At 39.8% G+C, this 27,189-nt stretch overlaps 1 protein-coding gene across 19 annotated transcripts in view; it reads left to right on the top strand.

The window, feature by feature from the left end:
• The window catches only part of MCF2L (MCF.2 cell line derived transforming sequence like), a 160,016-nt gene that overhangs the window by 93,527 nt on the left and 39,300 nt on the right, over positions 1 to 27,189 (top strand). For 18 of the 19 annotated variants that reach the window (XR_008232952.1, XR_008232953.1, XR_008232954.1 and 15 more), the window contains 2 exons: positions 6,053 to 6,167; positions 24,283 to 24,373. Coding sequence is in view for 13 of the 19 variants with exons in the window: in XM_052773697.1 (XP_052629657.1) it covers positions 6,053 to 6,167; positions 24,283 to 24,373 (206 nt within the window). In the remaining 6 variants the exon portion in view is untranslated. Of the gene's footprint in view, positions 1 to 6,052; positions 6,168 to 23,526; positions 24,150 to 24,282; positions 24,374 to 27,189 lie in introns of those variants that run through there. The other variant, XM_052773706.1, reaches the window with a different exon arrangement.

Below are 27,189 nucleotides of genomic sequence, written 5' to 3'. Positions count from 1 at the left end.
TTTTTAATCCTCACACAGGGCATTGGAAGGTCCATTTAAAAGTCTCTGGAAAACGTATTCCTTACAGTCTTTCATTCGCATTTTATATTTTCTTTCATAAGTATTTTCTTTTTTCTCTTTCCTTGATTGGAAAGTTGCTGTGTGACATTCATACCCAACTTTGGAACTATCTGCCATTACTGTATGCAGGTATGTTAAAATAAATGTAGATGAAAAAGAGCGTACAGACAGGTGTGTATGTTTATATGCATCTTAAATCGAACAAGCTATGTGATGTGCAAATGGGACTCTTGGCCACCATGAGTACTGAACCAATTATTTCAACTCATTTCCTTTGAATGCCTCTATGCATTGAACAACTTCAAACAAAGTATTTCCATTAAAGGAAATACAAATACAAGTTCATGCTACTTGCATTTTTGCCTATCAATTCATAGTTGTTTTTCCTGCAGTTGAAAAAGTTAGCATTGGTACTAGCTTTCAAAATGCTTATATCTTTGGCCCTTTAAATTATCATTCTAAATAATAAGCTTCTCCTTGCTCTCTGTAACTTTATTTACTTGGCTGTGCTCTTGCTCTCCTCTGTGGAAATGACCTGAAAATACCTCGCTGGTTAAACTGTTGCCTTTGAAGTATCCAGGGGTGGTGAGTCTGTTTGTAAAATTGTGTTTGAGAACTTCTGAGTGGATCCTGTACCACATACATTGCATCAGTTTGTTTAAAATATCAACTTGATTTTTGTTGCCGGTGTAACATGGTCAGTGTCTATGTTGTGTATTGACAGTGGCAGAGGTATTAGCAGTTTCTCCTTTGCACAGGTGTAAGTTTAACTGCTGTTTTATATTCACTGTGCTAAACCCACTGTCTGCAGAGATTTAAAAAAAGAACAGTAGTAAAGAGAAAGGAAAAAAAAAAAAAGAATCCTTGGCTAAGATGTCTCCAGTTCAAATAGAATCAGGTACAAATTTAGTTATTGCAATCTGATTTCTAAGCCTGTATACTTGCTGCTGATCAGTGTGGGCAAAATGCAGCTTGTGAAGTTATACAAGTAAAACTTCTCTCTTGTTTCAAGGAAAGAATATTTTAATAAATTCCTCTTGATTCTGTTTTTCTTTGCAAAGGATATGCAATGAAGCTTTTATCCACTACCTCATTGAAATCTACACGTAATTTCAAATACTCCAAATACTCCAGTTAAGTATATTATGCAAGTAGAAAGGAGAAATTCTTTATCAGAAACATACAAACATAATAGCTGAACCACCACAACAGAATTATATATACCCAATTACAAAAAAGGATGCAAAAACTTAGATGAACTCTGAGTGCTGCAATTCATGAAAATAGTTCAGTATGTACAGAGTAATTTTTTAAACAAGTGACTGGAATTTTAATCATCATCCAAAAAAGTAGTGATTTAACTGTAATGTTTTAATAAATTCAGGTCTGTTGGTGGAGTGACTATGTCTAATTACTTCAGTCATAACCACTGGAAAATCATATTTCTCCTTCCCCTCTAGCTCACAGTCCTGAAATTTCAGCCACAGCTGTGGAACGGCCTAAACTTATTTGCGGGGCAAGTTCTGTCCACAACGGCACACACAAGCCCACTCTCCTATTTCTAGGCTTAAGCAAGGATACACTGACCTATGTAATTGGAATTTAATAGTTTTATGTGTTCCTAAGACAAACAAGTATCTCGTTGAGAGCATTTTCTTAGTCTAATCTTAGTATCTTTTTTTTTTATCTAAATTTCTGAAAGGATATTAAAACCCCTTACTTTTGTTAAAAAATGCAAACACTGTTGTGACTATGTAAAGGTCAGGTTGGATGGGGCTTTGAGCAACCTGATCTAGTGAAAGATGTCCTTACCCATGGCAGGGGGGTTGAACTAGGTGATCTTTAAAGGTTCCTTCCAACCCAAACTATTCTGTGCTTCTGTGATTCTAAGAAAATGGTTAAAACCATTCAGTATTATTTCTTTTTGAAATATTAAACAAATGCCTCTTGAGTCCCAGCTTTAGTTTTTGTTTATTGCAAAGAGCAGAAGAGAACACATCAGTCTGTAAGTGGGTGCAATCGGTCCGTACACACTGTACCTGAAATGATTCCCAAGAATTATTTGAGACTTGTCTCATAACATGCAGCTGTAAGGAACATTCTCCAAGTGAGAGGATTATTACTTTTCAGTCTAAAAATGGAAACACCATAGAGGTAAAGAGCGCTAAAGCATATGTCAGCAATTAAAAAAAATAAAAGTGCAACACCACTTTAAATTAAGTAGATCTGCTTCCACCCTACTTTTGTGAGCCTTCATTAAAAGAAAGCTTAGTTATTAACTCATTTATAACTGACTTTGGCAGCCTATTCAACTGAAACTTCTTTAGCAGATTTAGTATCAAAGAAAACACAGATTACCTCTATAAAATGGACATTTTTCAGTGGCTAAACCTCTACAATTCTAGTAAACTTCCAGTTAGTTGGAGCTTTTCTAAATTGATCTACGCACCTTGGTCTAAGGCCAGTTTTTACAGCAGTGACAGCCCTGTGTTTTGGAGAAACATGCATTTTAAAAACATGTTGAATTGCATTAGCTCCACGGGTTAGGTAGCAAAATGACTTAAGTGTGCTTAGGAAATAGCACTTCATGTTCCTTGACTTTTGTATATGATTATTTAAACAATAGCACCAACTGTTAAAATTATGCGGACCCAGAGCATCATGATCTCTTGTATGAAAGGAGTGGAAAAATGACCCTTGGAAAACTAGCTGTGCTACTGTGAGATGGGACTGGTAAAGTTTACCTTAAGTCTAGGTAATTTATCATTTATTCTTTATATTCTGCTACATCTAACTTTTCCCATCACAGTTGCAATCTCTTTTGCGTTTGTTTTCTTTTTTTTATTAAGCAGGTAGGGTGATAGAGAAGTGCCAAGCCAAGGAGATTGCAACACTGTTTTACACAAATTCTAATCAAGAGGCATATTAGTGACTTGGTATCAAAAAACAATCTCCCATGAGAAACAATTAGTATTCTTTTCAACTTAAAATGCCATTGACAGGGAAGATTACAGAAAGTATGAATTTTACAGCTACTAAAAAAAAACACACATGTTCATGTGAACACACATGTAGAGAAAAGGGTAATTCCCCACAGCCCCGTGAAAGACATGCTAGTTTTTTGGTATGGCCATCAAAATTTGGAAGCAGCAAAGAGATTGCTCAGATTTCCAGGGAAGAAGAGCAGATTATTTTGTAATATACCCCTAATTATTCTGCTCCTGTTTGCATAAGAAAAGGTATTCTCAAAAGCACTCTGCCCAACCCCACAAAAAGGAAGCACGGTAGGTGGATATAATTAGATGATGATGGAGCAAAGAGGTAGGTCTGCTAGCCTGAATCTGTAATGCAAATGAAATGGTATTCAGACTATAAGAAAAAAACCCCATGATCTCTGTGCTGATCAATAACGCACACACGAGATTCAAGAGCATCATCATTAAATGGCTCAGATCTACAGCTTTCGTTCAAAAGACCTAGCTTAAGTAAAAGTAATCTTGTTTGCAGTCATGTCAAAAGAGAGGTGCTTTTGCTGGAAGGTTACTGTGTGAATTGTTTTTAATAAGATATTTTAAATTTTTGCCTTAAACCTGTCTTTCAAGAAGGATGAGAGAGGTAAAATTGTTCATTTTGTCACTCGAATGCTTTCCCTCTCACTAAAACAAAAAACAACAACAACAAAACCCAAACCTAGATGCCTAAACTTTCCCTTTTATCTCCTCCCTCTAAATTCTGTGGCTTGATTTACTTCTGGGAGAAGGGAAGAAAATCAAATTTTACACAGCTAATTCAGGAATAAACTGTAATGCTGCTTTTGCAGAGGTGAAGCAAGAAAAAGTGATTCCAAATAAAGGAAAAAAAAAATCATTCCTTGCTGCATCAGGTTCATTATGAAACAAAGGACGCTTTAAAAAGTGAACTCACCTACTGCTTTTACTATTATTTAATAGAAACAAAGTTTATATGTGGGATTTTTACTTTGTTATATTTCGCACCTCAGGTCACTCTGCCCTAAACTCTTTTCAGCAGCGAGGTCCTGATAAGGAAAAGCAGTTGAGCAGCATTTGAAGGTATATGTGTGCTTAATTGTCCCGGCAGGAAAATACTGGAGAAAAAGATAATCAATGAACAGCAATCTTTAACAACATGTGGCAGGACAGAGTCATCTCCACCCAAGATAACCACAGATGACTGTGCTAGAAACTGAAAACTAATAGGCAGTGTCAAGGCAGGATGGCTCTATTTGTCCTTGACAATCGGTGGTGGTCTGTGAACTTCCCGAAGGTCATAGTCCATGCTTCTGCTTTTAGGACATGTCCTGTAAGCCATTTGTTGTTCTTTTGTTTCATATGTCCTATTTATAGAAATTAAGTAGAACAAAGCAAGTAACCAGTGGGGATACAGCAAATAATGTATAACTGTACCTAAAAATAGATATTCTAGAGAGAGCAGAACACCTCGTGAGCAACAGAAATAATCATTATCATGGCTGAAAAATGTTTTTAATGAGAAAGGAAAATGCTTTGGTCCTGAGAGCCTGGGTAGAACAAAATATAATAGATCAAAATTGCTCTTAACTTACATTTGTGTTGTGAACATTTATATAGCTAAAATTAACTCCCTTGACTTAACATTGCCGCATTTGGATGTGTTGTAAAGGTTATGTTTGCAAACTTGTGATATTTGTGTAGTAGTTGCATTTAGTTGTTGTTGTGCTCTGGATGCATTTAAACATTATTTTCTGATGTAGTTTGATTTGAAGAGCTACACAGCAGTAGCACCATATTGCCTGTAAGCTGGTAGATTGAAGTCATATTCACCACAAATTAACATAAGGATACTATTTGAGCTCTTCTAATTACATGTGGGTTTGGAGGGAAATGGTGGTTTCTCTTATCAAATGAATCTGAGCTCATATATTTCTCTTGTTTTTCTGGTGAGGTTAGATGCAAAGGCACTGGAAGTAGGTAACAGCAGACTAATTTTCACAAATCACTGTTGCTCCCATGATCAGTGTTGTTAAAACAGTTTACAACTGATTTCTGCACAATTGCCAGATTTGAGGGCTGGAAAAAATATCCTTGTTATTTTACCACGGTAATTTTTGGCTGTTTTTCTTCTTTTTGAACTGTGAATCAAAGATGACTTTTCAGCAATGTGTCCCTGCCACCCCCAACTGTTAACTTCATGCAGTTGCTAGTGCTCAACAAGTCCTTTGTCCAGCCTGTCTTTATGAAAATATACTTGCTTAAGACATGAAACATTAACATTGCCTTTTAAAAAAATTACATTTTGCTTATAAAAATGTATGTGAAGCGTATTAAAAAGCATTGCGTTTGTGAATTCTACCGAGTGATACAAATGCCAGAAAAGGTACAGATAATGATATCTAGCTCAGCAGCAGCCATACTGCAACATAGATGTTCAGCTCTGCTTTACCTTTTGTAGATAATCTGAGAAGTTGAACAGGAAATCCCATTTTGAACACTTTCCCCGTTTCTTTTAATGTCCTTCCACTTCTTTTAGACTGTCCTGGAAGCAGAGCAGCCAGCTGAGCGGGGAGAGGTTGCATGAGTGGGTTCAAACTAGTAAGAAGCTTGAGTTCAGCTCAAGATGGAGATTTGCCTACTTTTAATTCTGAATTAACATTTTTTTTCCTAAATTAGTTCATTTCTTTCTCCGAGTTGTTTATATTTACATACAGTTGACATTTATCAAAAGAAAGATGCACTGCCATCTGGTGTCAAAACTGTGTTTGCATGAGCAAAGACATTTGTACAGAAAAAAAATTTAATGTGGTGTAACAAGTTCCTTCCTATAAAACTTCCTAAGCTCTGAAGAAGAGACTAGACTGTTCAGAATAAACAGTGTCCACACTGATGAGCCCTGTACCAAAAAAAACGAAGAAACACAGTAGTTTCCTTACTGGGAAATTGCAGGCTCAGTAAAGGGACTTGCATGTTAACACGCCTGCTGCTTGTTTCTTTTGTAGGTGGAAGAGGGGGAGATGGATGCCCCGTTATCACCTTTCCAGACTATCCAGCTTTCAGCGAGATCCCCGAGAAGGAGTTCCAGAATGTCCTGACCTACCTGACGAGCATCCCAAGGTGAGCACCTGTCTAGGAGAAAATACCCTTTTATCTGCTAAGTGGTTTTTTTCACATTCAGTCACTTATGTGATGGTGTAAAGGTCAGGCTTGGTATTTAATTAAAGGAAAGGAAAATGCAGCTTATGGTGCGGTGTCAATAAGTGTTGATTAGTGACAGCTGCCCAGTGTAGTTTTTAGATAAATTATATACTGCTATTTATATTTCATCAGAAAATTACTTCCTGGTATGTGTGGATACAGATTCTGTGGTGGATGTTGTCCTCTCGTTTCTTATCTTTGCTGTGTCTTAGAGTGCAATGTTCTGTGTTTTAATTGAAAACATGTATCATTTTGGCAGAGCATGCTAATTCCTGGATGCTACTCAAGATGTTACTCAGTGTGAGGGAATACTCCATAGTTACATACAGAGGTTTGGGACAAGAAAGAAGGTGATGGGGAGTAGCCAGCATGGATTAAACAACAGTAATTGTGCTTGACCAACGTATTTCTGTGATGAAATTACTGGATGCCTGAATGAAGGGAAGCTGTACATGTCTCTTACCTCACCTTAAGCAAGACTTTCAACAGAGTCTCCCCCAGCATCCTTGTATCTACTTTGAGTAGCTATGTTTTGGTAGGTGGGCTGCTGGGTGGGTGAGAAATTGCTTGGATCATCCAGATTAAAGAGTGGTGGTTAACGGCTCATGCTCTACCTGGAGACAGAGTTCCTCAGGGAACCATACGTATCCGTGCTGCCTGACATCCTTGGCAAGGATCTGGAGGAGGAGATGGAGTGCACCCTCATCAAGTTTGTGGATGAGAAACTGGTGGACCAGTCAGTTGAGGGAAGGACTGCCATTTAGAGGAGCCTAGGCAGGCAGGAGGTATGGGCTGACAGGAACCTCATGAAATTCAGCAACAACGAATTCCAAGTCCTGCAGCTGGGATGGATTAACGTCCTGCAAGAGTGCAGGCTGGGATCTGACTGGCTGCGAGGCTGCTCTTCTGGAAAGGACCTGGAGGGCAGCAGGCTAGACGTGAGCCAGCAGGACGCCCTGGCAGCAGGGAAGGCTGGTGGCCCCAGGGCTGCACCAGCAGGAGCATGGTCAGGAGCGGGTGACAGCGGGGGATCTACTGGCTGGCTTTCTCCAGACCCCACCTGCAGTGTTGGGCCCAGCTCTGGGCTGCCATAGGGTGGGGGTTCACAAACTGGAGTGAGTCCAGTGGGGCCCCCACAATGTTTGGGGCTGGAGCTGATGTGCAGGGAGAGGCTACAGGAGAAGGGCTTGCTCAGTCTGGGGAGGGAAAGCTGTGGGGGGCCCAACAGCCACCGTTCCCACCGACCGGGGGGCTGTGGGGAGATGGCAACAGGCTTCTCACAGAGGCGGGCAGTAGGGAAAGGCAGGCCCAGGGTGGGAATGGGAAGAGAGAGGTTCTGACCTGGATGTAAGGGAAAAAAATGGTTGCTGGGAGAATAATGAAGGACTGAGACAGGCTGCCAAGAGAAGCTATGGAGTCTCTGTCCTTGGAGGTTCTCAAGACCTGGCTGTACAAAGCTCTGAACAAGCTGGTATGAATTTAGAGTTGACCATGCTTTGAGCAGGAGGTTGGACTCGAGGCCTCCTGAGATCCCTTCAAATCTGAATCATTGTATGAATCAAGAGATCTCCTTTGTCTTTCCCAAATTGGGCTATATGGCTCTCCCAGATTAAAAACTCTTGGAAACACAGGTTGTGTAACACTGATTAAGTGTTGTTCTCGAGCTGTATTTAGCGTTCTTTTCGCTGACAGCATTCACTGCAACTCAGCATGGACCATGCTGAATTCACAATTGGAACTAGTCATGGCAGATGTCCTTCATGCACATGTGTGCTTTTGTTTACTGTACATGCATGAAGAGAAATAGTAGTGTTCTTGTAAAGGGCTTTCCTTTTAATTATTTTGTAGGACCTGCTCCCTGTGAGGGAATACTGGTTATATGTAGCCCAGTACTGTGAGATGCCCTCCTGGTTGTACTTGTTAATCCCTAGTTTATCAGGGAATGAAGCTGTGAAGCTAACAGCCAATTTTTGCATTTTCTTTGTTTATCCTTGGGTTGGTTAAACTGCATGGTGCTAAGCCTCCCTTGATGGTATCTTTCTTGGATACTGTTATTAGAAATAATTATGTACTAAATTCACATCTGCTCCTCCTTTTGAAAGTCCTTGGTGGTGCGCTTCATGGTGGCCCATTGAACTTCTGCAGGGAGTGGGGTTTATGTGAGAAATTCTGATCAGAACAAACAGCATCTGGTGCAGGGGGGGAGCACTGAGCGCATCCCAGAGCATCAGTTTGGCAGGAACACATTTTTACTAATTAAAAGCCTGGGAGCAGATTTTCTGGAGGTTTTTCTGTTAGTTTCCTCTATGCGACAAGAATTTTTCTATGCGTATTGAGCCAGAAGTGGCCGTTCCTTAAGTCTGGCTGTTCTTGTAGGATTTTCTTGTTTCTTTAATTTATAATTCTTTAGAAAGACATCACTGTTCTGTGTAAATGAAGGAGATGGCGCAGCTGGCTAGACATGAAGAGTAAGGTATTAACTACTGTGAATATAACAATGCTTTAGGTATTAGGGTGATGACACTTCAATTTCATCCTTGTAAGAATAATGCCACTGTTAAGATACTGATAAATCTGGGACCTTTTTGTGCCTGAGAAAACTATAATCTCAAAGGGCTGAAGACATCCCTGACATCTTCGCTAGTGGTGTTACGAGCTGACTGTGTAAAATTGTGTTTATGAGCCCTTGTGCAGGTTTATAGGAATAAAAAAACCTACAGAAATGCCGCTAGCTGAATGTCAGCATACATCCCCTTATAAAGTATGTTTTGTTAATGATAAGTTATTGACTGTGTATACCCCAAAGAGGGGCAGTATTGTAATTTTCCTTGAATTGTGATATTTCTAGTGCCATTAAAGGTGTCATAAAGTACGATTTTTGCTGTTATCTTAGTTTTCAAGGGCTAAAATTTCAAATATTCTTTTGGATGCTTTTGAAACTGCTTTTGAGGGAAGTGGGGGCAGTTAGTTAATCATTTATTTATTTTGTAAGTTTATTCAAGAGGCGTAAGGAGTACAGATCTACAGGAAGGATAGAAATGCAGCCTACAGCTTTTATGCATGGACTGTTCTCCAGATTACTGTCATTTAGTTTATGAAATACTTAACTCTTGTCTTTCGGCTGTTCTCACTGACTGAGGGGAAATGGACTTTTCTATGAAAAGCCTTGTAGAGCATGAACATGTCTGGAGCCACAACAGTTCCTCAGAAAACTACTCGTGCTACTTGGCCCTGTACAAGATTCCTGATCACAGCAAGGGGTTGGCAGCAATAACTCAAAACTCATTGTTTGACTGCCTGCAGTCACATGCTAAGGGAAATGATATTTCATGGGAATGACAGTGAGGAGCTACTAAAAGCCTCAGAAGAAAGGACCTTTCTGTGCTCTGTAGTAAGAGTTCACCCAATGAAATATTTACTGGTGTAATAAATCTTAGCAGTGGCATCAGGTTTTCAAGATTTGTTCCCAAGTGAAAGAAGAAGTCTTGGTAATAAGACTAGCTTGGGACTTTGTTGAAAGAGGGAAAAATGGAACCTCTTAACCTGCCTTTGTTATCCCCTCTAATTTTATAGGTAAACATGACCTTGTCCCCTCTTACTGCATTCTTGTTCTATACCATCTAAACACTGTGTTTCGCAAGCTTTTTCTGTGTAAACTTTCTCTTGTCTTTTTCATAGTGAACTTTAATCATGACGAGTTAAATGTCTCATGGGGCACCTTGCATTTAGGAATGGAACTATTACAAGTTGCACGTTACCAACTTAGATGACCATGGAGTAGAATAGTGCAAATAGTGGAGCTATCAGCCTGTACTCAGATGTGTAAATGCCTGATACATCAGGATGTTAAGAAAGGATGCAGTGAAAAGGAAATGCCTCATCTCAATTTAATATACTCAGTTAACCCTGGCGCAACTGTATATCATTAAGCCATGAGCTGAACCATCTTCCTCAGGTGGGTGGTGTTAATGTTGCAAGGTAAATTCATGTTCTGTAGACAGCTGGATAAAATACAATGTCTAATGTATGGTTTGTAATATCAAAATATTCAGTGTGGATTGTTGACATAATGTGTGACAACAGTCGTGTACTGTGTGTGCTTAAAGATCACTGCTTTATCAGGAAAAAATGATGGCTTAAGGATGAGTACTATAGGCAATGGAAGATTACAGCTAATCCTTTTATAACTGCCATTTTGGTAATGAGATGTATGTTGTAAAGGTATATGAGTAATACTTCTGAAACAGGTTTTCCCTTTTAGCAGCTAGTATTTTTTTATTACCATTGAAGTACAAGATAAATTTTTATTAAAAGGTGAGTATTGTCTTAGGAAGATTTTTCTTAGGTCAAGTGATTTTTTGTTTTATACATATAGTACCCAAGATGAAAGAAGGAGACTCCATGGCAGTACGTAATGTACTTAAGGCAATACCTTCTAGGAAGAGTATGTTAACTAAAATGTTGAATTGGTACAAATACTTTGCATCTAAGTATTGATCCACAGGAATTAATAGTTCTTATTGATGGAGTTGCTGAATAAAGTCATATCTGAAGATAAGTGTCTGTAAGAGGTGAGCTCTTTAAATTCCACTGGGTTTCAGCAGAGGACAGTGAGCCAAGCCTTGCATCTATTTGAGATGCTTTGAGGAAATTTTATAATGCCCATGGTCTGATGGTCAGCTGGTCTGATTCTGTTTCTGCAGAGAAGAATGTCTCCTATTACTTCAGTGGGTGAGTCCTTTGGGGATTGCTGCTGAGCTTGGTAGGAAGAGGAGATCATGCAGAACAAGGTCGTCTTACCTCTTAGCTGAGTAAAAAACATGACCTCCACACACAGTATCTGTCACTCTTAACTGCAAAGTGGCAGAGGCACCTGTGGGATGTACCTTTTACATCCCACATATACCAAGGTTGGAGGAAGAATATTCCATTCAGGTTTGCAATAGGATCCTGAAATAGCTGCCAAATGTACCCTTAAGAAGTCATCTCAGGGCATGCAGTATTCTCTTCTTTTTTTCCTCTGTTTTGAAACTATTTTTTCCTCTTTCTATTTATCCTAGTAAATAGACTTTTAAGATTTGCAATGTACCCTGAAGACAAGTGTTATTCATACTTACTTCTATCCATCACAGCTGTCACTCTAAAGATTTTATTAACTTAACTGTGTACACATTCTTGGAATATGAATTTACCAAATGTGGGGTGTAGCATGAGAACTTGGTCCAAAAGAAATTAATAGATAATTGCAATGGTTAAAAAAAATAAAAGGACAGGATTTTTCAACATATGGTTTTGCTTCTGGTTAATTAGCAGTTTCTGCTGCAATCAGAAGACAATATGCTGTATGAGAGAACAAAAGGATATAGTTCTAATGCTTTTCTTTGTTGCTTATATAGGTTCATCTTTGAACAAAGCAAGCAAGCTAAAATTTTTGTGGTCATAAGAGATTGGAAAATTAATATTTTAAAAGTGTAAAACTGAGTCTTTAAATACAAAGTTCCTTTCAAGAGAAATAAGAAATAGTGCAGCTTAGAAAATTCAGAACAGGTTTTGATGGCCAGTTTGAGTCCCACACTGCTGATTACATACAATACACAGGCCTTTTTTACTTGTATTCGGACAGAGCCTCGTACAGCCTCTCTTTGTAACGCCCTTCTGTCCTACTGCATGATCTTGAGCATATCTCAGGTTCACTTGGCGTGTTCGGTAATTTCCTGTTTTGAAAGCTGTCCCCATCGGTTTCCTGCCTGGGAGAACATCCCCTTCTTTGAGATCCCGATGGTTTACAAATGCTTGAACACCATGTGGCCTTCTAAGAAAAACTGTTGTTTGTGGTACTGTCTGGTGTTGGAAACTAGGGAGCTGTCCTGTCCAAGTAACGAAACAGAACGAGATGACCTCCGAAAGTGTTGATGTCCAACAGTAAGTGAAAGCTCAGTTGTTAGGGTTTGCTAAGCTTCGGGTAGGCCCTTCCTTGTTAACTACACCAGCTCCCCATTGTTTGGGATAACACTGGAAAACTGAAAAAGAAATGTCTGTGCTAAGCCTTCCAGCAGGTTCAGATCTAAGAAGACTTCACTAGCATGGGCACAGCAAAGCGTGACTGGGTGGATTTCGGTAGGGACCAGAAGAACGTGCCGCAGCACGGCACGGGTGTTGCTGGAGCTAACAAACCTTCTCAGCACGAGGGGCACAGGGCTCGCAGAGCTCGGGTCTGGCCAGTCTCCTCGGCATAGATCCACCCCTGCGCTCTGGAAGCAGGGGCAGCAGTGTGGGGTCATGCTGTGTTTTGGGCTGGGAAGTCCCTCGGGGTCCAGGCTGACCTTGTGAAGAGCCAGTGTGGGAGGGTAACTGCATACGTTTCCTTATTTATCTGCAAACTAAACAGGCAGCCCACCACTAGCTAAGAGTTAACCACTTTTGTTTTATAGACTGCCAGGGATGAACATCACCACATAATGGGTAAGAAGTGCCAAAAAACAGACACCCTGACAGTTTGCACTGACATGCGGAGCAACAGCTTTGCAGCTTCAGAGTTTATTTCTGTCAGCTGTGCTTCATTTCCACGCTCTCCTCTTTGTCTGATTACAATCCAGGCTGAAGATGTGGAACCTGTATCCTGCTGTTACCTTGGCAGCCCCTCAGATTTGTCAGTGAGAACATCCCGGGACTTCCAGCAAAATCTGTCATGCTGTGTGTGCCCTTCCTTTCTCAGAGCACAGCTGCCAAACAGTTGTAAATGCCATATGTTCCTGTAAGCAGAAAGGAAATGTAAAGGCTTAGGTTTGAAGTAAGAGCATTGCATCTTAAGTGGTAGTCTGAAGCTTTTGTATCAGATGCATAGTTTGACAAGACTAGGTCAAAGCTCAACACGTTACTTAGAGTCTGAATTTCTACTGGGTTTGGAACAATTTACCCTTGCTTTGATGTCCACCTTGTGAATGTCTTAAACTTGTTTTAAAGCTCAGCCCTGTACAGGCAAAGTGTTTCTAGTCTTTAAATCCCACTTACACCATCAGGGCAGAGAGGATTTGAATAGTGCGCATGACACCCACTGTCCAGTGGTGAATTTAATCTGCTAACAAGACAAAGTAAATTAAACACTGTAAAATTGTGAAAGTTAATTACTAAAATGCTGGACCTCACCCAGGAGTTTTCATTAGTCCAGTCTTAAGTTCAGAGAATCTAACACCCTATTTAAGTGTAAACTCACCTTTCTAAAACAAAACATGCAGCATTCCAGAGAAGGTTGTGCCAATACTTTGTGCAGTGGCATTAATGGTTGTTGCAGTGTACTGGAAATATGTATAATTCCAATATCATAGTTCTGAATAGGTGTAAAAATGCTGTTACGGAGTTGGACTTAATAGTTCTAAAGTGAGGATCACGTAGGCTTTCTGTTGCTCATATTTACTTAAGCTTAACCAACGTGGAGCCCTTTTGCCTCTGTTGACCTATTTATCCTTAATTGTCCCTCAAGGATAATGTGGCCTACTTCAGCCATCTGTAGTTAAGTCTAAATGAGTCCTCAAAGTTGTCTTTCTTCAGACAGTCCTTCCAAAAGCAGCTCTGTGTGACCTGGAGAAATTACATTGGTTTTTCCATTTAGAAAATTAAAACTCTTCCTTAAAAACCCTTACTTTAGTTAATTTCACACACTGGAAGAGGATCTGTTAAGCAATAATTTGTCTTTTAATGATTATCTCTTTTACCTGCAGAAACACATCAAAGCCATTCTGGTTTTAGTCTGTGGGGTTCCTTGGTGGGATAAAGCTTGCTAAGTTACCGTAAAAAAAGGCTGATGGGTACCACGGAGAGGAAATCGGTGCACGTGGTACAAGCAAATGTCCAGGCTCAGGCAGATGATGATGCCTGGACATTTTAGTTCTTATTTTTAACACTGGCTACGTTCCCTCAGCTTCCCCTCAACAGCATAAGCTTTTTGGAGCAGAAAGAATGTCAGCATATATGATGGAATATAGCCAGCATTACTGTACTCCAATCAGTCATGTTTATTTTAAGGAGGAATTGGCTTGAAAGTGGGGGAAAGAGGGCTGATTTGAGGACTTAGAGCAGCATAGGAGATCCAGAGGAGCTATAGGGACCAATCAAGGAAGATACTGATGCCCGTATCTCTGAAGCTGAGTGGGGAGGGAAAAGCGAAATGTGACTGACTGCGTATGCTATATAAATTGGCGTAAATACTTTAAAATAAATAAGGAGTGTACCAGTGCTGCTTGTTTGCCTGAGGAGCACAAGCAGTGCTTGAGACAGAAGTGCCTCAAGTAAACACGTTTAGATTCATATCTCACAATTTCAAGGGACCTACTGCTGTGCAGAATAAAGGCCTTTGGTTGCCTTTGGGACCAAGGCTGGAGAGCAGCTCTCCTGGTTGTCAGTGAGTTGTCACTTGCCTCATTGACAGTACATCTCCGATGGTAGCCCATCTTCTGTGCAGGTTCTTGCTTTGCAGGCAGATGCAGCGAGCTGTCGCTGTCACAGTCCTGCGGTGACTGAAGGATTTTCACGTTGGGGTAGGTCTGCATGTAACCTCACATGGCTTTCTGGGCTACAGTTGTCGTGAAGTTTGGATGAGACTTCCAAAGTTTTAAATTATTAACAGCCCCTTAGACAAAGCTCGTTGCAGTTGCTTTCATTATTTTGTCTCCTGTTTATCTGGCCTTTAAAAATGTCCTGTCACTGACACAACATCATGTGTAATTATCTTGCCTAGGCTTATAAAGTTTCAAAAGACATTTTTGTGGTGTCGCTCTTCCAGGCTGTATGATTCTGCTTGTCTCTTCTGCCTCATAAGCAAATTATAACCATTTGTCTTTTTATTTATGCCACCTCACAACCCAACATTTATCTAAATTATTCTCTGCCCTCTTGCTGTGAGATCCTAAAATACAATTTTTTGTATCTGATGATTCCCCAGTCCTGAGGAAATTGAAATACAGTATGAGTGTTTTCAGACACACCTGGGGTGTGAACTAGTAACAGCTGAGACCAAAAGTAAGCACAATAGGGAAGGGGAAGAGATAAGGTTTTCATTAGTGGTACACTGGATAAGATTTAGGCAGAGTTAACTGGAATGTGGAGAAGGAAGAAAAAAAAAAGTGCACAGTGGAGGGAGGGAAATGCATCAAGTTTCTTATCTGAACCTTGTCTAATACTGAAACTTAACAGGTTCTGCTCCAACACAAAGGCTCAGATTTTCTTCATTCCCTGTGCAGCTTCATTTGTTTCTCTAAAGGGAAGGCAGTAACTATCAAAACCAAAGTAAAGGGAGGGTCCGAATGCTGTGTTTTGAATGTGCATTTAAGAATCCATTTATTCACAGAATTACAGTGTAGAATGAAATAGATGGTAAAATAGTATGCACATTGCTGTATTCATAGTGATTTAGTTGGTTTTTTGGGGGGAGAGGGAGCAGTCTTTATTTTCAAAATCAGATTTTAAACATAAGAATTTATGAGAAATGGTGCCTCCTTGCTTACAGGTTATGTTCCTGCTGTGGAGTGTCACAACAGCAGCTGTGTTGGGTGAAACGCAGCTGTTACTGCCAGGAGCTCTATATATAATAATTTTAACTTGGCATTCAGTGATTTTGGACAGACCACTAGAGGCTGCACTTGTATAGCAGCAATTCTGACTGGCTCATTTTAAATTTCTTTTGCTGGAATTCCTTTTCTTTCCTGTATTTCTTAATGAACAATGGTCCACCTTAGTTTGAGTTGGGTGGGTTTTTCCTTCTGCAGTTAAAGGTCATTGAACGGATTATGAGAGGGCCCAATAATCAAATATAACAAATTCTTCTAGATCAGTAGCCTTTTGTTGAAGCACAGTACAGGCATTCACTAGTTAAACACAGTAAGGCGTAGATGGCAAGTTTTGTCCCTGATTCCAGAGATCTGGATACGGAGAGATAGGTGCAGTACAATGACTTCCACACTACCAAGTACCGGCTTTAAATTCAGCACCTTGGGAAGCTTGAGGTGAGCCTGGTCCTTGGGTGTACGCTCTATGGATGGTTTTCCAAGGATTTTCCAAGGAGATTGGAAGCAGTGGTCATGTCCTCCTAGCTGCACTTCCTGCGCTAGCTGACTTTTTCAGTGTTTTCAGCTGAAGAGATATAGGTTACAAAAAGTAAAGACAAAACTATATTATTACTAATTCTATCTGAAATTATGCAGTTGTTAATCACTGCATTCCCATTTTTGTCCCATATGCAGTGCCATGTGCCAGAAATAGAGCACACTCATCATTTCTGTTTTTTTCTCATAAATGTTGCTGGAATAAGAACTGATATCTGACAGGCCGGTTACACACCTCAACTGAAAGTGGATCTTGCAGGAATCCAAACTGAGAGGTCAGGCCCACAGTTTGAATCAGAGCCGAAATGTCGGGCCGGTTTGCTTTAGGGGCTCAGGAGGTCTGCTAGGTAGCCAAAGAGCTTCATCTAGGTGTTCGTAGATGTTATGTTCATAAATGTTGCCCTTGTTAGGAACAATTCTGTTCTCAGATGTGTGCAATATTCTTTGACCTCAGTTAGTCATACGTATACATCTGTGGCAGAACTTGGCACCAAACAGCTATTTTCTGTCTAACCAATTAAATGTCATGACAGCATCATGCAATCCTATATACAGCCATCTTTTGGGAATATGTTTTCATTCTATTTGTTTCCTTGGTGGATTGTTTCCTTGTCACTGATATCTCAATACCAATGCAAACCTCAAATTTTCTGTCATAAAAATAGAAAATATAATTTTAAAGTTTGCTAATTTAGAGCAAATGTAGTTAGTGGGAAGGTATTACTGTCCAGCTTTCAGAACACTTCTGATTTGTCTTAAGTGTAATCACTTTGATTTGTGCATTTACATTGCAAATTTGGAATATTATTTGTAGCATTGCTGTTATAAAGGATTATAACATTTTTTTTATTTTCCAGGCTTTTTTTCAGGTGAATGCTTTTAAATACTGTTTTAAGTGCAGGTTCCTAAAAAAACACATAAGTGAGATCTGAAATAGCAGCAGCATTACAAAGCAGTGTTCAGTTTCAATACCGTGTTAAAACCTACAGGGTCACTTAGCAATTGAAACTAGAAAGTTCATTGTCCAATGTGGAGCTCAAATAATGTCTGGTTTATAGTTCTTTTTCAGTTCCTGCTATCTCTAAATTCATTTAATCAAGGCACTTTCTACAGTGAGGCTGGGTATTATGGGCTATAAAAGCCTGTGATATATGAAGCTTTCAAACTGGAGCTTTGTGGAGTGTGATATATCCTCTTATTTCCATCATTTACTCAAGAAAGCACAAGACCACTTTCCTCTCCTTGGAGACTGTGGTTTCTAACATTAAGAAGTCCTTAATCTTAGTCTCACTTTGGGTAGTGAGAAAGAAGCTGTCATAAGATCAAAATACTTAAAGACCAATCAAGTACAAAACTACTTTAAAATTAATAAGTAGAACACCTTTTAAAATGAGTGGAACATGACAAATATGATAATTTTTGTGTTTCTTTTTTAATATACCCAGCTGGTGGATTTGTTTTGGAATTAAGTGAATAAATTCGCCAGTTTTGAAACAAAGTAGGCTTTAGGATAACACAATCAAGAATTGTAAGAAAATGAAACTGCTGCAGGTCTAATCACTGTTTAAATTTTGTTTAATGTTATGGTTGAACTTTAACTTTGTTTCTTTGTCAAATTCATAAACCATTAAATTCTTCTGCTCTAGGAAGAACTGCATCCTCTAGGATTTACCTAGTGATCAAATAGAAGGAGTCTTGGTTATGCTACGTAAGAGTCACAAGGAGGGGAGTTGTGGGGCAAGGCTATGCCAGGTGAATTGTTCCTGCCCTTTTCCTTGTTGGGACACCAGCATAAAACTGATAAAGTGAAATGTCACCATCGGGCTTAGTTGAATTATTTTCTTTCAGAGTTGATGTACTGGAGATTTCTATCTTGATTTGTTAATACCATTAATACCATGTTCTTCACCGTATTATCTGGCTGTCTTCTAGAGCATATAAAGGACACTAAGAAGGTGGCTATTCTCTGCTTTCATTCATTGCCAGGGCATTAGTGGTTTCATTTTTTAATGTGTGAAACACTTATGATTAAGGAGTTCTTGTCTCCCCCTCACCCCCAGGAAGTCACTCCTGGCAGCAGCAGAAAAGATGGAGAAGCGGTCTTTGAAGTGGCTGAGGTTTGATCAGTTGAAATGCCTCTGAAAATGTAGGATGCAAAGTTTTTCTTGGGAAACAATAACCTCGCTAGTTAGTGTCTGGTTTCCAATAGTGTGTTCCTAAGCAAAGTAACAGAGAATGCTGTTCTTGATTACCCTAGCTCGTTTGCTTGGTGACTGAATATAGGATGACTTCTGACTTCAAAGAGTGATAGCTGCTGGAAGCATTTTTATCACTGGGGCATGATGGGAATGCTTGCTGTTCAAAGTGTTCATTACCCCTGTGCTCAGGTACTGGACCATGTCCTTGTATATGCTGAACCTGTTTGAGTTCCAGGTTGTCTTTTCCTGCACTGGATACAATTCTACCTTTGAGATTTTTTCTTTTTTTTTTTTTTTTTTTTTTAATTTGAAAAAGAGCTGGTCCACACAACCCTTGTGGCATGCCCAAGCATAAATCTAACTGCTGTATGGACAGATGGGCAATACCATTCCTAAGATGATCTGTCACCGTGTTTTGTATGTTTGCCCTTTTGTGGTACAGTAGTATGGCCAATGATGGGTGGATGGGCCAATTCCGTAGTCCTTCTTACATAGGCCTACATCTTGTATGCCAAAAAAGATCAGGATTTGAGAGCAGCCTGAGACCCGCATCTCTTCAAGCAGTGTGTGCCTATCACTGATGCTCATTGATGGTCAATGATGAGCTACAGAGGGTGAGTAAGCTTTAAGAACGGGTGGTACCAGGGATTTAAAGATAGCTTCAGCTGCTTATAATGCAGATTGCTGCAGACACTGCCTTGGTGCTCTGCTCAATGCGGTAATTCTTCACTGAATGTTACTGAAGGCCTACTGTCAAAACAGCTGTTCAGCCATCGAGAGCAAGAATTTCTAGTCAGTTTGTATGTATAGCCAGAGGTAGTCAAGGTAGGGAACAATCCTGAGTGTAATGTAAGCCAACTGTTTAATAATAAGACTTTAAGACTGAAATTCACTTTTATTAAACTGGAATTATTTAACCTAAAATGCTGCACAGAATTTCAAGCATGCAAAAGTTTGATATTATCAAGTCTCTGCGATGAACCTAAAGATTTGCTTTGTTTTGTTTGTAGTAGAGAGCAATGTATACAAGCAGTTTTCCTACGGCAGTGTAGAAGAAATAGGAACTTATTTGTGTAGCAATTGTCACCACCCATACCTTGGAGAATGCAAGGATCTTTCAGATGATGACTATGTAATTGCTTCCACACATCCCAGAGGGAAGTTTCTTTCTGCAGTCCCATGTACTATAAGCTTTCCCACCCTTTCCCCCAGGTGCATGAGCTCATAAGTCTTGCAAACAAGACAAAGAGGGATATGTCCCCATAATCTAAAGCTGAGGAGTCACTAAGTGGAAAATTCGGTTCCTGCTCTACAGCCTACATGGAGAACTCGGTGCTTGTTGGGCAGGTACTTCAACCTCACTGTCACCTTCTCCAAATAGTGTTACTCTGGCTCCCCAAGACGGAGGGAGGGGACTGAGCAGATAGTCTACCCTCTGCTGCGTTTTCTCCTGTTCTGTGGCCCCTGCTCCCCTTCCCCTGTTTTCTACCTTTCTGACCTGGCCTTTGTGTGTTTGCCAGACATACTTCCTGCAGAGCAGGGATGGTTTCTCTGCCTTTCTAAAAATGTTCTGTTCTTTGTGTTGGTGAATAAACAGAAGAACAGAGCTTATCCCATGATTGGGGGGGGGGGGGGTAGGAGGGAAACAAAGGAAGGAAATACTAAATTTGAATTACAAGCTTATATAAATTATGTTTTCAGAAAGTACACCGGATACAAGTTAATGCATTAAAGAAAACAGAGGTTGTAAAGGAAATGTCAAGAAGCCTTAATAGGCAGGTACTTCTGCTAAGGCTGTCTGCTGTTTCTCACCATAAGGGTTGGTCTCCAGTCATTTACAACTCTGCCAAATTTTCTTCTGTTCATGATGTCTCACCTGAGTCTTTGGTTTGAAGTTCGGCCAAAATAGCTGAGTTGTTCCCAAGAAGCCAGGGAACAAACCCACTGTCCTTTTCAAACATTGAAACAGCCTTTTGTTGTAGAAGCTCAAGTGTCTCCATCCTTTGGTCAAGGACTCGGACTTGACACTTAGAAGAATGACGGCCTTTGTGTCAAGCAAATATCTTTGCATCAAGCAAATGCCTAAGTCCCAGGTCACAGGTGCTCAGTAGCTACTCAAGTCAGTTGTCAAAAATGTCCCGCTTCATCCTGGGGCTGGGCAGGGGCTTCTCTATGGTTGCAGAACGAGCTGCTCTAGAGCCAGGTCCCCTACCAGGGCTGAGAGCAGGAAGACTGTTTTGTGGGAGGTGAGTGCTGCCTGTTGACAAGCAGGCAGAGCAGGCAAGCTGCCCGACTCAACAGGCAGGACCGCAGCCAAGGGAAGCGTCCACCCGAGGGAAGATACTGAAAGATCGAGCAGGACATAGGGTAAGGGAGACTCGGGTTGGGGGATGAGGGGACTGCAACATTCAGGAAGGGGTGGCGTGAGAACCAATTTGGTCATTTGTCCTGACAGTATAAAATTTAAAAAAAAAAAAATTATTTAATTTCTTATTTATTATTTAAAAAATAAAAATAAATAAATATAAATAAAAATAAATAAATAAAAAATAATAAAGCTCCAAGACTTTTTGAGCTGTTCTTGGGACAAGGCAGCAGGGAATGAGAATGGTTGAAGGGATGAATGGGAGAGACAAATGCAGGCAGTGGTGACAAGTTTATTGGAGAGTGATACAGAGGCATGAGAAGAGCTGGGCTAAACTGATGAGTACAATGCAACTGGAGCAAGGCAGGGGGTAAAGCTTGATGAGCAGGACAGGCCGTGTCTGTCAGAGCATACTTCTGCTGAGACATAGAGCAGAAACCAAAATGCTTTACTTTCAAGCAAGTGGGCGGGAGAGGGGGGAGAGAAGAAATCAGTATTTGGATAGAATGTAATAAATATGGCTGAGGGAAAGGGGGACAGCTGGCATTCACAGTTAAATCAGGAGCCAAAGGAAAATTGAATACCTGCTTGTTACCAAAGCACCATTTGTCCTATGCCCTAAAAGAGAGGGGGGTCTTGCAGACTGTCTTTTAACTACGTATGCAGGTGTGTGTGGCAGCAAAGAGAGGTCAGTAGAGCAAGGGTGTACTGGCAAACAGACCTGTTTCCAATATTTACTTTTCTTGAATACATGGCTTTGTTGTCTTCATAATGTTCTCAACTTTGTTGTACACAATGTCTGTTTGGTTTGTTGCTTCCTGCCTACAGCTTGCTAGAGCTGCATCCCAGACTTCATAGCCAGCCCTTTGCAACAAGACACCGTTGTCAAGATATCAAATATTTTTCCCACTGTGATCGGTTCAGAACAGAGCATTTAATTTTTTTAAGCAATCTATGTTAATGGAGTGTTAGCAGTTTGAAGTCAGGTGCTGGAGACTTTGCCACTGGGTCTCTTTTAGCTAGCAGTGGGGAATCCGGGCTTTTATGTCTGAGCCTGGAAGGGGGCTGCGTTCTGAATCATGCAACCACCTGACATATTTGATCCCTCGATTTGATCCAGTTGAAAAAGAAGGCTGGCTAAAGACTTCTTTTGGGCTATCTCTAGAGATGTGCTTTCCTTTGTCAACTCTTCCACTTAAGTAAGCCTTATCTTTTTTTTCTAGGAGAATGATATTAAGCTCTGCTTATTGCCGGGTGTTGAGGCAGATGATTAACTGTGTGGAGCTGCCATCCAGCTCTTCTCCAGGATCCCAGCTGAGCTTGTCTCCTCTGTGCTCCTGGAGAGAAGTCCGATTGATGCTCTGTTAGAAGTTTTAATTTTATTCCTGTTATGCAGAAATGTCAATAGTTTCTTGAAATATGATACAGATGTTGCATTTAGGTACTCTGTGGGATCTGAGATTATACTTCCACTGAGGAAGTATGCAGAAATTTCAGGAGTCCCGGGGACTTCTACTGAGCAGAGGAAACAGCTCTTTAAGAGTCTTAATACTCTTCAAAATCCACCTGAACTGCTGTGGGAACAGCTGTAGCACCTTTTTGACTCCATTCATCCACATTTAGGCTGTGTGACCCAAGGAGGTTTTTTTGCTACCTGATTATTGTGAAACATGGTTGCTATTAGCATTTTATTTTGTTCAGTCACTAAAGGTTAAAATGGTGGGAACGTTAAATGGGGAACAGGAAGATGCTAAAATCAATCAGGATCTCTCTCCTCCTCTTGCCCTTCAAATAAAGAAAGAGAAGGAAAAGGGGAAGCTTTAGTAAATCATGGAAATTTACTGTAGTGCGAAGCATATGGCTAATATAAAGCCCTGTTTGTCTGCAAGGGTTATTCAGGCTTACAAGGCAAGTACTCAGATATTGTTTATTAGTGTTGTCCTAACCCAGAGGCAAGAGTCAAGTAACACGTGCTGAGTGTGGGCAGCGAGGGGTCATTTCTAATATTCTCCTATGTTAAAATGACTGCTTGCTTCTTTTGAAAGAAAGCAAGTGTTCCTTTGCATTTTTTATGATTATTTATGTTTCCCCCTAAATATTTTTGTCTGTAAATTTGAGGGATATTACAGTTTGTAAAAGAGAGGGGATAGACTGTGAGTCATGTGTAAATTTGTAATTTTGAAGAATAGCTTAAGATGACACATCTGGGTACCTGTGTTCTTCATCTCCCTCAGCATCCTCTTATTATGCTAGCAACGTAATCTTATAAAGCAAAGCTGGTGTTTTCATGATTCAGCAATCTTGAATAAGAGATCCTGACATTCTGTTGTGTTGATTTTTATACTGTCTTTTAAGGTATGACGATAACAAATCAATGCATGATATTTCTAAATGTCACAGAGTGCAGACAGTAGGCCTTGTGGCAAATTATTATCCAGACTGAAAATATAGCACATGTATTAAAAATGACCAAATACATGAGAAAATAGCAAATCCGAGCCCATCTGCCTTGTATTTGCCTGTCGTTTCCATTTTGATTGCGATTGGCTGGCAAGGGCTGCTGCTGGCATTGCACAATTGGCTTAGATGGGGAATTACAAAACAGGAGCAGATCCCTTGATTGGGACGCGGTAGCACATGCAGCTGAGCACAGGAAAAAAAAAAGGTCACCCGTGCACAAGGAGTTGAGCGGAATCTCTCACAGATGTTTTCATTCCAGAGAAGCGCATCTGATCTCATTTTTCTCATCTATGACTTGGCATCTTTAAATGCCGTAGGGATTTTTTGTTTTGGTGAATGTAAAAATGCACCTGGGAAGAAGTTTGCAACCTGGAGGCATATGAGAATTTCAGATGCGCGGAGCAATATCATGCAATGATCAGAAGGATATGTGTTTTTAAGGAGTTTTAAATGTCAGTGAGGAGGAAGGCAACAGAAGGTTAAAAGCAGATGCAAAAGGAAAACAGCTTTGTTTTGATCCTGAAATTATACTGAAAACAGCATGAAGGAGGGATTTTATCGGCACCAAAACAATGGAGAATCAAAGGGGTTTATTTTCTTCTGAAATAATCTCTATACAAGAAATGTAAAAACTATCTTTTGTGAAAAAGAAGAATTCATGATTTGAATATGGTTTGAAGCTCTGTGGAACATATTTGGGACTGCTGCATCTTTCCAATGGTGTATAGTATAGCATATTTTTATTTAAGATGTTCAGATGAAGAAGATTCTGCACAAAAAGGTCAGGCTACTTTTTTCATTTTCTTTTTTTTTAACTAGTTTTTAACTGCTTTTTTGAGTGAGAGAACCACAGGAGTTTCATTTGGATTTTTAACTAAACTTTCTCTTTTTCTTCTTTCCTCCTCCAAACTTAGTTTACGAGATGCTGGAATTGGATTTATTCTTGTCATAGATCGCAGACAGGACAAATGGACCTCCGTGAAAGCTTCCATACTGCGGATAGCAGTGAGTACTGTTTTAAATTAACTCCTTAGAAAGATTTTCTCTGTTGAACCTTCTTCTTATGAGTAGAAAAACAGCAAATATTTTATTTCTTCAAGAAAATGTTAGCTGATAGATGACACAAAAAGTATCCAGTAGTTCTTTTGTATCCCAGCTGACTGGGACTGAGTATCATGTGTCTATAATGTGCTTTCAATGCAGTTTGCAGCTCAGGACATCTTCCTGATGCGGAGAGCACGTGTGTGTGCACGTGCATGTGTGTACATGCAAATGTGTGTGGCGTGCAGCTCTCCCAGTTAGGAACCCATATTTGTATGGACAGCCCATGTGTCCCATAGAGCTTTGGGTCCACCTTTCGCTATTCAAGTGAGCTTCCCTTTTAGGAAGAGATGAGGATGAGAGTCCTGATTTAGTTTACCGCTTGTGAAAGGAATTCAGGTGTAAAAGCTGATCTTGTGGTGTTCAAATTAAAACAAGGGTTGCTTGTAAGCAAGAAAATCTTATGTACTTACTATGATCAATCAACAGCACACACTGTTACTTTCAGCCTCCTTTTAAATTAATATTTTTTAAATATGAAAACTAAGCTTATTAGAGGCTTTTTTTTTTTTTACACAAGTAGGAAAAGACAGATTCATGTTTATCATGTGCTTATCCTACTGTTGGTTACTTTTTTGATGTTGTTTTTTTTTTTCTTGTTACCCTTGCTTGAACTGTTAGTGTTTGATAATCTTTCCAGTAAGTGCTGAAAAACAGAGCTGTAAGCATCTTTTCTTTAATTTTTAAAGGCTGAAAATTTTTGGCTCTGTAAGATGAAAGTCAAAACAGTAAATGTCATTTTTGTGTAACCGCATTCTGACCAAAGAACTGTTTGTTTATTGTAAGTTAAAAGGTATTTGTTTAAAGATAATACATTACTCCCACTATATGACTTTTTGTGAATGAATATATAATAATGTAATATTCCCACGATACAACTTTTTCCACAATAAGTATGTTAGGAATGTTAAAATATTGAAAATATACCAAAATATTAGCAAAATTTGCTTTTGCAGCTCATTTTGAAATTTTGAGATGCAGCATTGAGCAGATTCCAGTAGTGGAAACTGAGAGCAGCATAATTTGGGGTGATTGAAGAAAAAGGACTATATCTCTGGAGTTATTCAATCTCTTTCAGAATTCAATGCTGTAGTTTCTGTTCAAGGACAGATAAGTATTCCACAGATGACAGTCCTTTTATTTACATAATTAGGGTTATAGGGGGTGGGGGGCAAATATAGGCATGTTGCTTATAGCCATAATATTAATGTTTATGGTACCGTTCCTCCAGTGTGCATTATTTTGCGTAGAAGCATGATACACAGAACCTGAGTATCTATTCCCCATGATAAGGGGTCCATCATTGTAGTGATGGTGTTGGTGCCTCAGGGCTTTGCCTGGAGAAGGGTGTTAAGTGCAGGGAGCACTGTGGGTTGCAGTGCTGTTGATGATGGGTTATTTTCCTTTTTTCTTCTCTTCTTCTTCTTCTGTGAGCTTTATTTAAAAGAGAAATCATGCTTCCTAGCTGAAGTCTAATCTGTTAGAGGCATGATCTTTTTCTTATATTTGTTTCTTTCATTGAACTGACTCAGCTTTGGCTTTGTATTGCATCTGTGGATGTATGTGGCAGTCCTCCTCTTGGGCGTCAGCAATAGTCACATCATCCCTGAACACTTTGGAATTTTATATTTCTATTCCAAAAAAATAAATAGTGAAAAATCATTGTTTGCTGTTGTTTACCATTTGTTTGCTATAATACTTGCCATAAATGAACTCTAATTTCTGCTGTTTGTTGCTTAAAAAAACAAGGTCAGATATACATGATACATATGTTGTGCCAAAGTCGTGAGGATTTCTCTAGGTCCTGTTGATGGACAAAGATTTTTTTAAATGGCTTAAGGGTAACTGGAGGCTTAACTTCTACTTGTTTGGTTTTCCTAACAGTCAGAGTTGTCTTTGAATGGTAATGAAGCGTCTGAGTGTCATTTGGGCTGTCCAGATTGAACCTTATGTCTGAAAGCCTGGTATGTCTAGCAGTTTTGATTGCTAAAGCTTATTGCTGTGTGTGAGGATATGAGTCTCATGTTATTTGAGAAGAGAGTTTGGGCTATTGGCTCATTTGTTGTAGTTCCTGCAGTGTCCTCCCTGCCGTTATTCCTGATATTTTTCTCTAATTGTCCTGAGGAGGTTGACCCTCTTGATTTGTCAAATCGGAGATGCCAGCACAGGGTGCTGTGGCTGGAGCACTGCCCAACAGGAATATCCTGGCTGGAGCATCTGCCCATCACTAATATCCCGACAACCATAGGAAATATATTCGCAGGCACTGAGCAGCTGCTAGTCAGAAATTCATACTAGCATGTATTTTTTTTTATTATTATTATTTTATTTTCAAGACTCTTCACACACAAATATTTGGCTTGTACTAGTGGGTGTTGGAAGTATGTTTTAAAACAAAACTAAAGAAGAAAGAATTTTTGTTTCAGGCTGAAATTAATGTGGAAAATCTTTCTACATTATGAAAAATTTCTAGGCTTCATCTTTTCTTCTTTGCTGTTAGGGATAATTTTCTTTCCTGGGACAGAAAATAAGCAATGACAAGCTGAATCTGGATTTCATGCTGATCCTTTAAGGTTCCTATAGACAGTCAAGGCAGCAAAGACGAGGTAAACCTATTTTTGCAGACATAATGGCAGGGCAGTGGCTGCACCATTTACCCAGGATGACTACTGCTAAAGCACATGCAGCGGCAGCAGAACTGAAACCAAAGCCAGAGGCAC

This window comes from Harpia harpyja, chromosome 22 (assembly GCF_026419915.1).
Source record: "Harpia harpyja isolate bHarHar1 chromosome 22, bHarHar1 primary haplotype, whole genome shotgun sequence".
NCBI lineage: Eukaryota > Metazoa > Chordata > Aves > Accipitriformes > Accipitridae > Harpia > Harpia harpyja.
This window is presented reverse-complemented; position numbering and strand designations above follow the sequence as displayed.